Source organism: Halichoeres trimaculatus, unplaced genomic scaffold (genome assembly GCF_033239565.1).
Source record: "Halichoeres trimaculatus isolate MK-OKI-2021-1 unplaced genomic scaffold, fHalTri1.1 fHalTri1_scaffold_17, whole genome shotgun sequence".
NCBI lineage: Eukaryota > Metazoa > Chordata > Actinopteri > Labriformes > Labridae > Halichoeres > Halichoeres trimaculatus.
In genome coordinates this window covers 9,354,678-9,371,442 of record NW_027437195.1, presented here as the reverse complement: position 1 = coordinate 9,371,442, position 16,765 = coordinate 9,354,678, and the positions used below count along the sequence as shown (strand labels likewise).

General features: G+C 40.8%; 1 protein-coding gene across 1 annotated transcript in view; it reads right to left on the bottom strand.

Annotated features, from left to right (window-relative positions):
- Positions 1-1,718: 1,718 nt before the first annotated feature.
- Positions 1,719-16,765, bottom strand: part of ccdc88c (coiled-coil domain containing 88C) — a 55,708-nt gene continuing 40,661 nt past the window's right edge. Inside the window, exons 27-31 of the mRNA XM_074691387.1 lie at positions 12,301-12,390; positions 12,042-12,143; positions 11,830-11,961; positions 11,459-11,694; positions 1,719-7,164 (exon numbers count right to left, since the gene is read on the bottom strand). Of these exons, the coding sequence (XP_074547488.1) occupies positions 6,427-7,164; positions 11,459-11,694; positions 11,830-11,961; positions 12,042-12,143; positions 12,301-12,390 (1,298 nt within the window). The 3' untranslated portion in view covers positions 1,719-6,426. The remainder of the gene's footprint in view (positions 7,165-11,458; positions 11,695-11,829; positions 11,962-12,041; positions 12,144-12,300; positions 12,391-16,765) is intronic.

The following is a 16,765-nucleotide window of genomic DNA, read 5'->3' as shown; positions in this document are numbered from 1 at the left end:
TTCATGTATACAAAATAAATGTTGGGTGTTTATTATCACAGATGTCTAAAAAAAAGAGTACAATCTGAATGCTGTGACACCGGTGAAGTTAAAAATGACTGAATCATCTTATGAAGGGTTAAAAAAAACATCAGACTGTTTTACAGGAAGCAGGAAACTGACTAAAATCTGATCAAAACTTCTTTTTTTTAACTTCAAGAAGTTTTAGATCTATCAGATCACTAAGAGAGGAAACAAAGGGAACAGTCCTCATTTAAGAGCTTTCGAAATGCCATCCTGTTTGTCTGTTCATGTTACAGTTCCTTATTCAAGAGGTGAAAGACAGACCTAATATTTCCTCATGCCCCTGAAGGCACCATGAGTGTCTTTAATATAAATAATGATCAGAAAAAGTTAGCGTTAACTAATCTGTTCCTTTGACTCTTTATGAAGAGGTCAGAGCTCCATATATGGATGTAAACATTAACACACCTACACACAACGTAGTGGAATATTTCACAAAAGGAGAGGGTGAGCTTCACGCAAGACTGCACACAGCTCCTCAGAAATATGCGTGTGTGCGTGTGTGTTTGAGAGAGAATGAGTAGGCATCAGGAGGGAAACATCTTAAGACTCAGACCGCAGAGGAAAGTTGTTGAAACAGGAAAATGATTTGTGAAAATCCGAATCACACAACTCCTCTGCAAGCTGTCCCTGATTCTTGTAAATCTGAAAAGTGGAAAAAGTCAGCCAGAGTCTGTGCAGTAGAGGCTATGAGAGAATCTAAGAGGAGCTGGGTGACAAAAATAATACTAATAATAACTTTCTTTCTAGAGTCTAGTCTCTTCTTGGCTCTCCCTCCCGACTTATTTCACAATCCCTGAATACACAAGAACAGCAGCTGTCAATCATCATTAAACGTGACATAAAACCTTGTTTTTAACCTCTAATAACTCATGAAAACTAAACTTTTCAGAAAAAAGAGGACCTGAATAAAAAGCATCCAATTCACATCTTCAAATCACCACAACAATCGGACGTGAGAAACATTTCTACGAGGTGTAATAATTTTTCAAAGTTTGACCGCATCCCATCTAAAATGACTGGGGAGATGGATTTTTTGACCTATACTGCAGCCAGCCACCAGGGGGAGCAGTTTTTGTGGAGCCCTCACTTTGAGCCAGGTGAGATGACATCCTTTTTTTTTTAGTCTACGATCTAAACTGGGAGGATGTTTAAAGGCAGAGATGTGTATGTTTTGAATTTTTAACTCAAATCTGGAGACTGAAAATCTGCAGCAGCTGGTTTATGAGCACAGTGTACCCATCTTCTGATGCTACTTCCAGCAGGATAACGCTCCATGTCATAAAGCTGGAATTATCTCAGAGTGGTTTCTTCAACATGACAATAAGTTCACTGTACTCAAATGGCCTCCACAGTCCCCAGAGCTCAATCCAATAGAGCACCTTTGGGATGTGGTGGAACGGGAGATTCTCATCATGGATGTTCAGACGACAAATCTGCAGCAACTGTGTGATGCTATCATGTCAATATGGAGAAAAACCTCAGAGGAAGGTTTCAGCACCTTGTGGATTGCTGTTAGTTTGGCAAAATGCTTCAGAACTGAGTGTCTAAAGAAATGTTAGTTTTAAAGAGGACTAAGATCACAGCTGACACATGTCACAGAAAGCATCATTTAGACTTATAAATCTTTATTATCAAAAGCTTTCAGGTGTAATAACATTTCTACAGAATCACACTACAAGCTTTCAAAGGAGAAGTCTTTACAGTAGTCACATCACAGCAGAGCAGTCATAAAGTGAAACTCCAACAGCAGGAAATTCCAGTTATAGCAGGAAACATCTCAGCTTCTGCTTTCACTTCTCACATGTGACGCATGTCGCAGCTTTTACCGTCATCTGTGTTCATCAGAGGGTGTGTGCTACGATGCTGCTCACTGAGGACAGCACGTTCAGAAGAGTAGTTTTGGTGTTGAGGAGTTTTTCTTGGTTAGTTCTGGTATTTCTTTATAAACCTGGGTCATAATGATACACGTCTGTCTTTAAACACACCAGACTCCACTGGCAAACACTGATTTAAGCTAGAAAATGATAAAAGTTGCTGATCTACTTCTGCTGAAAAGGGTTGCTGCTCCCCCTGCTGGCTGACTCCAGTATAGCCCACCTTCCTCACCTTAGCATGGACCAGACTTAGACCAAATGCACATCAATAACTTTTTTAAAACATGGTTTCTGTCATGATTTGTTCTTATAATGCTAATTTTAAGCATCTGTTGACAAATGAGGCGTTCTTTACGGGAGTAAGAGTAAAAATGAAACAGAAGAGTCAGTAAAATTTCCAGGAGTGCCTGCTTAAATAGTTGAACGATTGATTTCAGAAAGCTGAGGTCACAACCATTGGTTGATTGAGTTTTGGCCTCACTTTTATACACTGGGAGGAGAGGGAGGCACATCATCCTAAATGAACTAGAATAGTATCAGCAGAGCTTTGGAGTCTGGTAGTTTGAGAACATCAACACAGATGCTCGTCACAGATAACGTCTTCAGACTCTTAAAACCACAATCTGAGACCTTCTGTGACAATAACAAGAGCTTCAAGTGGACAAACTGACTGGTCTCCATCTGCTTCACAGGTGATGAAACCGACAGAAGCAAATCCAAAACTACCTAAACCAATCAGTTGTTTAGCTCAACAAACAGGTAAAAGTAGGACACAGGCTAAAAAACACCAGAATTGACCTTTAACGTAATGGAAGGGTGAAGCAATGTGAAGGTGAAACCGCAATAACGGAAAAATTGGAAGCCAATATTTTTTCTTTTGATATCAGCAACCTGAAACACACACACTCGCATCCAAACTATCTCTCTCTCTCTCACACACACACACACTGAAACCACCTAAAGGGCTTTATGAATGTGATAATTCAGAAGTGCAGACAAAGAAGGCGACACACACCAACCTAACCTCAGTTAACAGACGAGCTGCAGCGCTACAGATCCTCATCCAGTGTTTCACATCAGCTCACTTCATTTTCTAACATAAAAACTACATAAACAAAAACAAAATCAACATTTTCTTCTTTACAGTGGGATCACTAAGTCTTTCTGAAATGATCTTGAGGGGAGTTTTTTTTGGTATCAACATGAAATGCTTCAGGAAATTGTACAAAACGTATTTTCTGATATTTCTCCAGTTTATAAAATCTGACATCATGTACAAAAGTTACAGGTAGAATAATTTAGCTCTTTGCATATTGACACATGCTCTAAAGTGTGTGAAGGATTCCAGTCGGGTTGATCTTCATTTCAACAGCTCCAGTGTTTCATTTTCTTTCTCTGAATCATCCTCGAGTGCTTTGAAGTATGTGAGTCAATTTAACGGTCAGTTAATCATCACCTCTTCACTCTCCTCCTCTTCCTCCTCAACTCTGTTCAAACCAGCTTTAAAAATCACATCAAGTGTTTTCAGTTTCTCCACAAAGTGATCAGAAAGTCATGTCAGCACTGAAGTGAAAATCATCCACGTGTCTCCAGAACGATCCGTTTCTGTCAGTCTTGTTCTCACCAGCAGGGGGTGACGTTTTGGATGATTCATAAACATTTTCACAAGTTTATGGTTTGACCTTGATCTTTTTTCTTCCAAACAGTGTGATGCATGTTTTATCTTTTATGGTTTCATTTACAAACTATAACTTTATATTTGATGCGGATCATTGAGCAGGGTATGTTTTAAAGTAAAGCTAACAATAACTGACAAGATGAGAAAAGTTTCCTGTTGTAACAACAGTAACTTGTTAATGTGAATCCCTGAAAACAGCTAAAATACCAAAGTTAAGGCTTCAAATGAGAGAAAAACAGACTTTCCAACAGTGAACTATTCATATGTGTGAATGAATTATCCATGTGTTAACTGTAATTTCATTTAACTATTTCATAAGTGATACCAGCAGGAAGCTGTTATGTTTCTTCACACGACAGCTTTACTTACAGAGTGATTTCATTCTGACTTTCAGGAGGAAATTCTAAAAATATACATGTGTCCAAAAAATAAAACGTGCTTGAAGTAATAAATACAGATTTTTTAGTGAACTAAAGCTAACATTTTGACATAAGAGTTGTTGTTGGTTGTATTTTCAGTCTATGTTCAGTTTCAGAAGCTGCAGTTGGCTGCAGTGACTTCTCCCTGGAGCAGAAAACTGTGCATGCAGGATAACTAGCCTAACCTGTATTAGCAGTATTCGGTGTTACAGAATTAATTGTTGATTTTTTTAAGAGTTAATTTTGCAATAGATAAACATTGAAGAATGTTTATTTGCTATAAATCCAAATTTTTGTGTCTGTTGATTTGGTTTCACAGATTATGTGGGTCTGGGACATATTTCTCCTGAAGCCAAAATAAGTCCTCAAGTTTTTTGTTTTCGCCACTAAATTGGCTCAAAACAATCAGCTGAGAGAAAAGCGTGAACAGCCTTCATCTAATACACGAGAGGAATCAGTGAGCTTGGACTTTCACCATGTGTTCACTGAAACACTTGTGTCATTAGAGTGATGACTTCTTCTTTCTGAGCAGACTTCTTTGGAGGAGGGACCAAGTTTCTGTTACTTTGCTACTAATAAAGTTCCTGCTCGAGGTCAGGAACAATTAGAAAGACTTGGAGCACCTGACGTCTCAGTATCTTTGGTTATTTTTTTAAGTGTTGAGTTAAAAATGACATGTTAAAGCAGGAGCTGAAACACACCAGGAGACAAATCTGATGGGCAAGCTAAGGAAATGTTTCAGTTCCTTTAGTAGACGTCTTTGTGACAGAATATTGAGGGAGCTTTGAGAAGAAAACTCCGACTTTACTAAACAGCCTGTGCACAGGTAAGAGATGTCACCGTGGTCCTCAAAGGTCAAAGGTTAACTGGAGACACTTGGATGATTTTGTGTTTTTGCATAACGGGGTCAGTTTACCTTCAGGAGCAGCGACTGAAACAGAACTCAGTTCATTCATAAAATGTAAAACTGTCCTCAAAGACTAAAAGTCCAGATCACAGAGAGTCTGCAGACTCATCCTGGACCTCTTTCTCTATTTCTCTCCCTCTGTTGTGCGATTTCACACACTGTGTGTCCAACTTCTGCGTGCAGACAAACTCTTTTCCAAAACACAGTGGTCACCCGGTGGTGTGTGTGTGTGTGTTTTCATGTTTGTGTGTGAATGAAAGCCATAACCAACCCTCCCAAGGACAATGCCTCTGTGTGTGTGTGTGTGTGTGTGTGTGTATATCATTACATATATGTGTGTGTGTGTGTGTGTGTGTGGACTAGTGTTGGCTCGGGACAGGCAACATTTCCAGTAAAGTGTCAGAGTGTTGCATGCTGGGACAGAATCTAAAGATGGAGGGAGCAGGACTGTAATTTGTCAGGGAGGAGCCGCTCCATCTCTGTCCTGTTTATCTCTCCGTCCTCCCGTCACTAAATCCGTCTCACCCCTCCATCTTTTCATTTTCACGCTCTTAAAATCATTTTCTTCACCTCTCCACGCTTAATTTCATTTCCTCCTCTTTCGTCTTTTCCAGTGTTTGTTTTGGATTACAGGGGCGAGTATGAGGAGGAGAAATCTGATACATTCAGTCGCTCTGGTGCTTTTAGTCATCTTCAGTTCAATCACCCCTCTCGGTGATGGTTAATTTCTGGTGTACATTTCCACAGAATTGGTGGCATCCGGGAAAACATTAGTAGGGCCAGACTGTGTCAGTCACAAGTCAGAGAGTTCCAGCTCATAGACTTAGCCCAACTTGAGTATTCTTGTCACAAGTCTGCACAGAGAGCTTTCAGTGTTTTAGATTCCCAGAAGACAGGCTTTTCTTTTCTTTGAAAAGTTCCAGTGATATCATTCTCAACCCACTTTTTTGCTCAGGCAACTTGCTGGATCACATTGGTGAAAATAAATTATAACAGAGGAATTGATTCCCAGCATCCTCAGAGAGCATCTTTAGTGTTGCACCAGTTTCAAATCCTGAAGGAGGATGTCAGTAATCGAGCTCAGATCCATCTGGTCTCAGAGAGATGGGTTTGTGGTGAGAAATGTTAAGAGGGCTCCACTGATCCTGAAGAGTGATTGTTTATTTGTAAATGAATTCCCCATGCAGCTACAGCTTCAAAAAAACAGCTACAGAGCTGTTAATCTGCTGTAAAGGCAGGTGCTGTATGGATTAAAAATTTGTTAATCTAGAAGAGTTTTCTCCATAAGCTACAAACAGACGTGCAGAAATGTTTTGAAATGTGGTCTTCTCTTCCAGGATTTAGACAGGCTCCCAGCGGGTGTGTAACCACAGACTTCTGGACTCTTTCATCTGCAAAAGAAATCACACAGAGCTCCAGTGTTCAGCCTGAGCAGACCGCAGATCCAGTCTTTAGACGCAGCCACACCTTCGGTTTCAGTGTTTAGACGCAGCCGTACTCATACCACACAGTCTGGGGGTCGTTGTTGGGGTCAGGAGAAGCCGGCGTGCTTTTTGGACGTTCAACAGAGCCACACCTTGCCCTTTCACTCTCCTTCTTCAGGTGGGAGGAGTCACCTGCCCGTCCTTCGGTGTGCTCTGAGGTGCTCTCAGGCCGTGTGGCGGGCACAGCTCTGACCGGGCTCACCATGGCGACCTCTCCTCTGTGATGGTGGGAGCTGTTCCCAGGGACACGGGCCCTCCCTCGCTCCCTCTCGGCGTGTCGTTCTGTTTGCAGGTTAAGCGAAGACGAGTGGTGGATCGGGGGGTTCAGGAAGCTTCCGTCCCCGTGTTGGTTGGTTGGACCAGCGAGACGAGCAGACAGAGGTCGTTCTCTCCCGCCAGCTCCTCCTTGTCTTCGAATGACAGCATCTGATTGGCCTTCGCTGCCTCTGAAACTGTCAGGTCCGTTAGAGCGCAGCAAGTCAGCGGTGGCCAGGCTGTAAGCCCTGCTCAGTGATTGGCCGGTTCTCTGAGTGACAGTAGAACCTGAGGCGGGGGACTGGCCAACAGGCTGGCGAGGGGAGGGTTTGACACTCTGGCCTGGTCTCTGATTGGATGACTGTACAGTAGGCGTGACATAGTTGGTGGGAGTCACCTGATCCCTGCTGGCGGGTCCAGAGGGGGCGGGACTTCTGGCAAAATAGTCGGTCATCAAGTCCTCCCTGCTTCCTGTTGACACCTGTGAAAACAAGCAGAGGTGATGAATGTGTAAAAACTGTAGCTCTGATACCAAAGCCAGCGCCTGTAAGGGCTGCTACAAAAACCAGGTACAGGTTAGAGAGACAAGATCCAAAACTCTAACCATCAGCCTGGAAACATTATAGAGAAGCAAATCATGAATTACAACCTCCCAGCTGTAGATAAGATTACCACTGATAAGGAAAAGGGCTGAAAAGACCAAAACAGATTTTATGACCTGCTGTTAAAGTATTTTAATATGGACTCAGATGGGGTAGTTTTTGCTTTTGGAGCCAGCCTCAAGTGGACAGTTCAGGAACTGCAGGTACATGCATTTCTGCAGTGGCATGAAACTTACATTGGAAGACGCTGCTGTTTATTTTGTTTCGTTCTATCAAGTTCTGTCAAGATATTAGAAGTATATCTCAGGCACCTGCTGGCATGCTCTCTAGATATCGACACCAGCCACCTTCAACTCTCAGTGGCTACTTTCACATCTAGTCAATATTCAGGTTAGGGTCAATATTCCAGCTTCTGAAACATTAAGAACGACCCATTTACATGAGTGAGAAGCAGGGTTACTCCTGTTTACATGGTATCCCGATCAAAATAGCGACGCATAGACATCTCGACACACTGAGAATGTAAACACGCAATGGGCATTTTTTCTGCTTCGTCTTCCTGTATCCATAACAACAGCAGCAGCAACATCAACAGCAGCATGGCATGCTTCCTGTACTCAAAAGAGCAAGATTTCTTGTGAAGAGACATACACTAACCACAAATTAATGTGGTAATATTAATGTGGCAATATTATGTATATATATATATATATATATATATATATATATATATATATATATATATATATATATATATATATATATATATATATATATATATATATATATATATATATATACACATACATACATACATATATATATATATATATATATATATATATATATATATATATATATATATATATATATATATATATATTAATGCTTATATTTGGAATATGAAAGGGTTAATGACTGCATGTGAACGTAGCCAGTGTTTCTATTGTTTTTCCTTTATTTTAGCCTACTGCAGGAGCACAGAGGTAAAAACCTTGTAATAGAATCAATACCAAGCTTTAAATTATACAAAATCTCCATTTAATGTGAGGACTCAGTGGATTTAAAGGATGTCTTTGACTTCATCCTGTACTTTATCCTCTGTGGAGGTGTGACTGTGTGCTGTTTGAGAGATAATGATGCAGCTCTTCTCCTCTCTGTAGGAGAATCAGTGAGAGTTATGATGGGTGTTCAGACTCTATAACTAATGACAAATGAGTTGTTTCTTCACATTAAGCAGAATTCCCACAGTGGACTCACACATCTGCTTCAGTCCACTCATGTGGATGTCAGGCTGGAATGAATCCTCTGATTTGTGTTTGGGAGTCTGACTCAAACTGTTTGATTTACAGGTGAGAAAAAGCCCCCTCATAGTTGGACAATGGCTCATTAATGAATTTCTGTTGCTGTACGATCCAGCTGTACTCTGCTATGTGGTGCTAAGAGTCATTGGACAATCAGACTGCATTTTTTAATAACCATCAGAGTGAAATCTGCTGGGATGAGTAGATTCAGTCTAACAGACTCTACTCTGGATTCTGGGTTATTAAACTTTTATCCTTCCACAACACCGGCACATACACAGGGCACGGGAGACACACAGTGTATGAAACCTGATACCTGGCCATGCAGTGATCCTGTTACACCAGAAACAATCAGGTTAAGCCCCCATCAAGAGGCGCGCTGTAGAAATGTATCATAACTTGATTACTAATTCATTCAAACAGCGGACAGGCTCATTAAGGCTCGAGGGTTGAAGCTGGGGTCATCAATTTAGAGAAAGCTGGAAAAGTCAGACAGATTTTCTATCCAGTTGTAAAAAACAGGATAAATTTCAGAATCATTCCTGACATGAAGATGCTCTGGAAAGTGGAGGAAATAAGCACTCAGACATTAAAGTTAAGCACGTCAAACTATCTTACAATGCATCCATCCTGCTAATCAGAAAACATGGAGGACACCACTCATGGACAGAATGAAGGTAAGCTGTTATATATGTCAACAAGCATGCAAAACTTTATTCAGTCCCTCCTAGTACTGGATTATTAACTTAATGCAACTCTTATAAAGTATAATAAAAAAAGGATTCAAACATAAATTAAATATAAATTGACTTGTTTTGTATCTAATCTCTTGTGTTCCCAACGTCATAGTGAGGGTAGCAGTTAAACCTTTTTTAATCATGCTACTGCTGGACTGTGGCATGTCAGTCTGCTCTACTTCTTTCATAATGGAAACTGACTTTCCAGATCTGCTGACTGCACGGTGGAGGAAATAGTAGTTTTGCTTGAAGGAGGTGATTTATAAAACCTCCTTCAAGCAAAAAGAGGTTTCATAAATCACCTCCTTTTGTTTGAGTTAAATCAGGCCTTAGTCTGGACCCAAATAAAGCAAACACCACTCTCTGGATCACAAACAAACATGTGACTGTGGGTAAGCTCTGATCCTTGAGGATGTCCGTAGTCCACTCAGAGTCAAGCTGTAAGGCAACGTAAAAACTCTGTAGTCAGTCAGTGTTTCTACCTTTGCAGCCAAACCTGCTGGGATTTAAACATTTTCCGTCTCATAAGTCAGGGGTGTCCAAACAAGGCCACATTTCATTTTTGTGAAAAAGACCAAGGGACAACAGCTCCGACATATTTATTAGCTGTAAAGTAACATATAAATGCTCCATTTATGGACTATTTCTTTGAGTGATTTCTGTAAAAATCAGTCTCTCAGTGTGTTCAAACATCCTTGTTCCACCATTACGGGCTGATGAAATCAAACCTCACCTGTCCCTCAATTGTCTCTTGATACCAGATGATAATTAGTCAGTTTTCTGCAGTGTTATGTGCTGCGTTAACATCAGCAAACTCTGCTTCTGACCAAAGCATGTTGGCCATTAGGGGTCGATATGAGGAAAATATGTCAGGGTTTTTTATGACAGGATTAAGATTTGGATTTTATCAAGACTGTTTCTCATTCAAACTTTTTTCACCTGCAAACAACATTATTAGCTGCTAACATTTCTGACGTTTTCTTATGATGTCTTCCACCATTTTTTTGTCTTTCCTGCTTCATTTCATCACTCAAATCTGGTTTTGTGTCTTCTATTGTGTTTTTGAGCTCTTATATTTTCAAATCACAATAACTACATTCAATTAAAGACGTCAGCTGAAAGAGTTGTTGAGTTTCTGCAGAATGCACAGAGCTTTAGCTTCATACAAGTGGTCCAAGCACAATCTAAATGTAGTTTAGAGAGACATTAGTAGATATTCTTTGGTTTGTTTTGTGTAAACAGAAGCTCGGAGGGAACAGAGCTTTTTCTGTTGCTGCTCCTAAGTTGAGTAGCAATGGGTTGAGTGACATTGACATAATGTAAACGTTCACATAATTTAGAACAAGACTTATTTCAGTGACATCATTAATATATTATAAGATTAAAACCTGGAGGCCATATAAAAATGGACATCAGGCCATGGTTGGACCCAGGGCTAGACTTTGGACATGTGCTCAGTAGATGGTACAGCTTTTTTGTTCCTGATCTCTATAAAGTAGAAAGTCTGTCTGTCTCTCCTGAAATTCTCAGCATAATTCCTCCAAAAATGTAATGAAACACATCCTTGTGACTGTGAGGGAGCGGAAGAGTAGGCAATTTTCCATACTGGACATGAACACAGCATTACAAGGTTATGTACTGAAGACTAAATATGTTAAATTGAAAAGAATTTACATTTTATTATTAAAAAAAAAGATATTTTTTACCACAGAAGAGGAGAAAAGTACTGAAAATTGGTACCAATGAGTACCGATACCGATTGCCAGGTACCAGGAATCGGTCCCGTATCATTTCAAATGTGAAAGGTGACCATTCCTACAGTACTTAGGTTAAATTGGATCATTTTTTGTATTCCTTGTGACTACGTTTGTTTTCTTTAAGTTTGATATTTTAGCTGCTGTAGACACCAAAGAAAAGAATCAAAAGCTTTTATTTTTCATGATATTAGTAAAACTGCTGACTTCAATCCCCGGACAAGCGATCCCTTGTCATTTGCAGACTTTCAATTCATCAGCTTCTTATCCATTTTTCTTTCCAGAGGGAGTTCGAGACCAGACGTTTTTTTGTTTTAAATGTTTGTAGAATATGTCTACTTCACGTGTATTAAAGCGCTGTGTTCATGCTCATATTACCATGGGAGGGGACTGCAGGTTGCTCTCTTGTAGAAACTGTTCCAGCGTCACCATCTCACTACCAGGGGAAGAGGAGCGTGGCTTCCTGGCCCCGCCTCCTCGCTGTGGTTGGGCCCTTTGGGGTGTGTGGTCATACGGAAGAGTGGAGCTACGTGACAGCGTCTGCTGTGATTGGCTGAGACCCATGACATCATCACTAGAGAGGCTTGCTGAGCGAGGCTGACGATCAGACGTGTCTGAGAGGAGAAGTACAGATATTACCAACCAAGAGGATGATGGGTAAATATGATCTGTTTTCATTAGACAGAATACTCAGAGTTAAATTACTTCATCTCTGTTTTCTATTTATGCTAAGGTGAATGTGTGCACACCTCTGCTGTTGACAGGTGAGTTGGAACTTGAGGTGTTGTGGCTGAAGTCTGCAGACCCGGGGCGCCCTCCTGGGTTTCCATGATGAACAAACACGGAATCGTTTTGGCGAGATTCTTCGTCAAACATCAGACCTGAAACGTCAGAGTGCCGTCATGTATACATATATCCCACCGAGTGAAAAACAAAGATGTTAATGAATGATCTTGATTACCTCGAGGTCGTTGGCTGGGAACTGGTCCCAGTCTGGAGCTGGAGTTGTTAAGAACTAGAGAGGACGACTGGTGGCTCGGGGTGGAGCTCAGAGCTTTACGACCTAAAGGCAGGGAGTCAGAGAGTTTGTCTTCCTGTATCTTTTTTGTACCCACTGTACTCTTTAAACCTCTCATTTATCAAATATCTTACAGCGGCAACAACTTCCTGTTTTCTCAGCTCAAAGCAAAGTTTACTGAAACCATTACCACATCCATTACCTTGTCCATGTCCATCGTCTCCGTTGATGCTCTCGTTGCTGCCCCCTGGAGTACTGCTGCGGTAAACACCGCGGCTCCGGTCTGTCAGACCTGCAGACCAATTAAAGGATTGTTAAAAACCTTTTTGCTTTGGATATTTCTCTGGGATCAGGAGACGTGATTGTGTGGCATAAAGGGAGCAATTAAAGCAAAGCAGGACAGAAGGTGTGTGTTGCGATTGGGACACTGTGAGCTCACAAACCAGTGTGTTATCAAGTGTAACACGTGAATGCATCTGATTCTATAAGAGATTAGGGGAAACTTACATCTGTGAAGGGTTCAGCTATCACTATGAGTCTAAAAAGAAGCAAAGGGAAGTTTAAAAAACTGGTACAGCAACAAAAACATTGCCTGGCTTGTGCGTTCCTTCAGCCGTGTGCTGTGATGACAGCACAGCTAAAAAAAATGTAACACAGGCACAAAAAAAGGAACCTTAAATCTCTGCAAGTCTTTACTAGATAAACTCTTTAATTTAGCACATTCTCCTTATCTTCTCTCAGCCTGTGTGATTCTGTGTTGCACTATAAGCTCATGTCCTTCTATAGGCCCTAAAAGTGCGTACACCTATACTAATTGGGGACATTAAATATGGAGATTGTGTGTTTCACTCTTACTCTCCTCCATCTAAGGCTTTTGGTACTTAGAAAGCTCAGATTCCAGATGACAGATAGATAGACAGAGGGTTAAAGTGAGTACAAAGGTAAACAGCGATGACAGATGGGAGCAGGTGACATTTCTGCAGTAAATTTTTCTTTGCTTTGGTAACAAGATAAACACAAATCTCAGCAGCAAAGTTTTTCGTTGCCATCGGATCTTTTCTGAAGCAGCTCGTAGCTCAAAACAGACTCAAACAAAATCCATTTCTACAGAAACACTCTCGGCAGGTGTAAACTTCAGGGGAGTGACAGCACAGAAAGCACAACTACGTTCTTCAAACAGATGACCTTAAACGACAGGAACGTGTGCAGGCAAGCGTGGCGTGCTCGGAAGCGTGCATATGCGCTTACACACTCACACACATCAACCACTTCAGCACACACTACTTACTAGTTTTACTTTGCTGGTTCACACCTGCAGCATGCACCTGTCTGAGTGTGTGTGGAGTGTGCTTTAGTGTTTATTGAGTGCAGGCGTGAACGGTGCATCTGCGGTGTGGCAGTGAGGATGATGATGATGATGATGGTATGTACAGATAAAGAGGTTGATGATGATGATGATGATGACGGTGAGGAAGATGATTTTAGAAAACTCCGTTGGCTGATAACAGCTGGCAATTCATGACATCAGCTGTGATGTCACTGGATGACCAGAATCGCAGTCGTCTGGTGAGAGAAAGAGAGGGTCGAGAGGAGGAGGAGGAGGAAGAGGAGGATGGTGGCAAAGAGGAGGAGGAGGAGGAGGAGGAGGAGGGGCAGGTTGGGAGGAGCTTGTCTTGACTTTTACTGCGGAAGAAACGTAGGCGCTTTAGGTTGGGAGGAGCTGAGATGAGGAAAATGTAGAGAAGAGGAGAGAAATGAAACAATGAAAGGGATTAAACTCAAGGTCTCAGGCGGTTAAAACATGACTGAGAAAATGATTATCAGAAATTAAAGAAACCATGCAAGAAAACCCCTCAGATTAAAAACAAGAACAGAACTTACTCATGCATTATCACCAGATCTGAGCTCAACTCACTCTGAATTATAAAACAGTAAAATCACAGATGTACACTTTAACACACATGTGGCTCTACAGAGCTATGGTTCCTTTAAAACTTATTTTAAGGAGGTTATTCTACATTCTATAAGTATTAATGTGGTTCTCTTTAGTTTTCAAGAGAATTTAACAGGACAAGAAAAAGTGGATAGAGAAAATGATGAGGAAGAAGAAAGAGACATTAAAAAGTTCTTTGCCCAATCCCAAAGTTCACTACAGCCTCAGCACTGAACCTTTAGTGCATTTAGTAAACTTTAATGGTGTCAGGCCTCAGTGTGCGAGTCTGTGAGGGCTTGAAATGGCATAAAACACTTTCATAAAAGTTACCTTGCCAACAAATAATGCAGATCCCTGGCCTGAGTTTGTGTGTTGTGGTTAAGTATATACTTGGTTCAAACTAACAGAACTCAAAAAGTCTTAGAGAGAAACCTTTAGTGAATATTTAACAACATGTGGTATTACAACATAAGCAGTAATTAGTTAAATGAGACTGTTTCATGCTTGGGTTGTTCAAGCTAATATCATTTTATCTTATTTTACATACTTTGATATCTAAACTTTTTGTTTACATTGAGTGGGGGGGCTGGACAAGCACTTCATCCTCCACCTGAGGTAAGGTTAGCTGAACAAGTATCTGCATCAGAGAGCTCACACACCTCATAATGGGACAGCACTCAGCACCCATACACTTAACAGGAACACACCTCAAAGTCTGAGTGTCTGTGAGTGTGGGGGCTTTGGGATTGGGCAGAGAAAAAGTAGAAGGAGAAAAAGAAATCTCCCCTTAAAGAAATGAATCTATGAAAGAAAAAAGAATGAAAAAGGATTTTTGTCCTTTTTTTTTCTTTTACTTATTTCAAGCCAATAAAGTAATGTTTTAGGCTCCTAAAGCCAAAACACCATCAGTGATTTTAAAACATGAAGAAATGGTCAGCTGATCAGCTAAGAGACCAATCATGTGACGTAAAAGTTCTCTGCATCCTTAATACAGTTTAAGTAGCTTAAAATATTTTGCTGTTGATAAAAAAATAAAGTAAGGATTAAAGTATTTAAAAATAACACAAAAAGTTTGATTCTAGGAATATTTAGAGTACTTTGAGGAGTTAGAGTTGAGCTCAGTTGTAAGTAGATTTGAGATCAAAGCAGTAGAAAAGAAACATCATCAAAATTAAACAAGTCTAAGCCATGCATTACACCCAGCTCAGTTATTAAGGTAGAATGAAGAAACACAAAGTGTACGGAGGGTTCCTTTACTTTCTTTGTCCGAGATCATTGGGATAAATGTTTAACAGAGTGAAACTACAGCTGTTTTTATAGACTGTGAGCCACAAACAAAACGTTTGCGGAAGAAACCTGCACGTAAAGTTTCAGCCATGAAGCAGAACGTCTGAAGTCGTATTTCTCCTCTACAGAAGACACTTGAATAAATTTAGACTTTATTCCTCAGTTTGCGTACAAATGAACCTAAATGTTAATGTTTTAATAGCAGTACCCTGGCCTGTCCTCCGGCCCTGCAAAGCACTCTGGGAAGGAATCCTGTTGCCACTTCTGATTGCTCAGAGTTATCCTAAAAGCCTGCCAGCATTTCATTCCTCTGCCGTCTTCTGTGACTGATTGTCCCAAAGCAAGAAAATGACGCTCAATGACATCCTGTCCGTCACGAGGAGCCAAGAAAAACCCCGCACTGGCTTTTTAGTGTTGTTGTTTGGATGACAAGACGGAAGAAGTGACACATTTTTTTACATGATTTAAAGCCCAAACTGTAACACTGTGCCCCAGAAAAATCACAACACTAACGTTTAAAGTGCTCACTGTCTGTTATCCTGCCACGGAGCCAACAGCAGATTCAGACAAGGTCTGAGAAAATGTCTTAAAACAAATATATGTACATATTTTTTTCCCTTATCTTTGATTGGCTGTGCTGAGGGCAACTCAGAGAATCTATAAAATAATCTATTTTCAGGCTCCACGTTATCCTCCCAGCATGATCCCACTTTGCTTGTAACTTAAAAATGTGTTGGACCAAATCTATGAGATTTAATTTAAAGGGATACATCATTGTTCTATGAGATCCTCGTCAAGAGAGAGTATATCACCCACAGGGTATCCTGTCAGCCAAACCGGATGGAGAACAAAAACAGAAGTTAGGCTTTCCATCACTGTAGACAGGCTCAACTCTAACTGCTAATTAAAAAAAATGTAAAAGTTGATTTGAAATGTAGATTATCCAGGGCTTTGCTTTGCCATCAGGAAGCTCATTTATCAGAGGAATTTGGAGTCACACTTATCAGCTGCTGGGGTCTTACCAAACTAAAAATTTAAAGAGTTTGCAGTGGAAAACCAAGACCCAACAGGCTGAGGGAGAGAGGGGAGAAATTTCTGAGCTAACTGGAGAGCAGGGGAGATCCTGGGTTACCTGGTGGAGCAGGTGCATGATCTGTAAGCTCCTGAACTGGGACTTGGTCCAAACAGACCTTCATGACCTTCCAGAGGAAACCAGGAGCTCACATATAGCTACAGTCTGCATCACTGACCATCCGGACCTCCCTGCTGCACTGAATGCTGCTGTTTTACCTACTTTCTTCTTTACAGAAAGTTTTCAGCTCTCAAAGTTATTCATCCATGTCATGTTTACCGTGTTTGCTGCTGAAGAGCTGCATCTGCATCATTTATCATTTGTTGCTCATAATTATTTCAAACTAAGATGTCCCACCCTTTAACAGTGCAAATG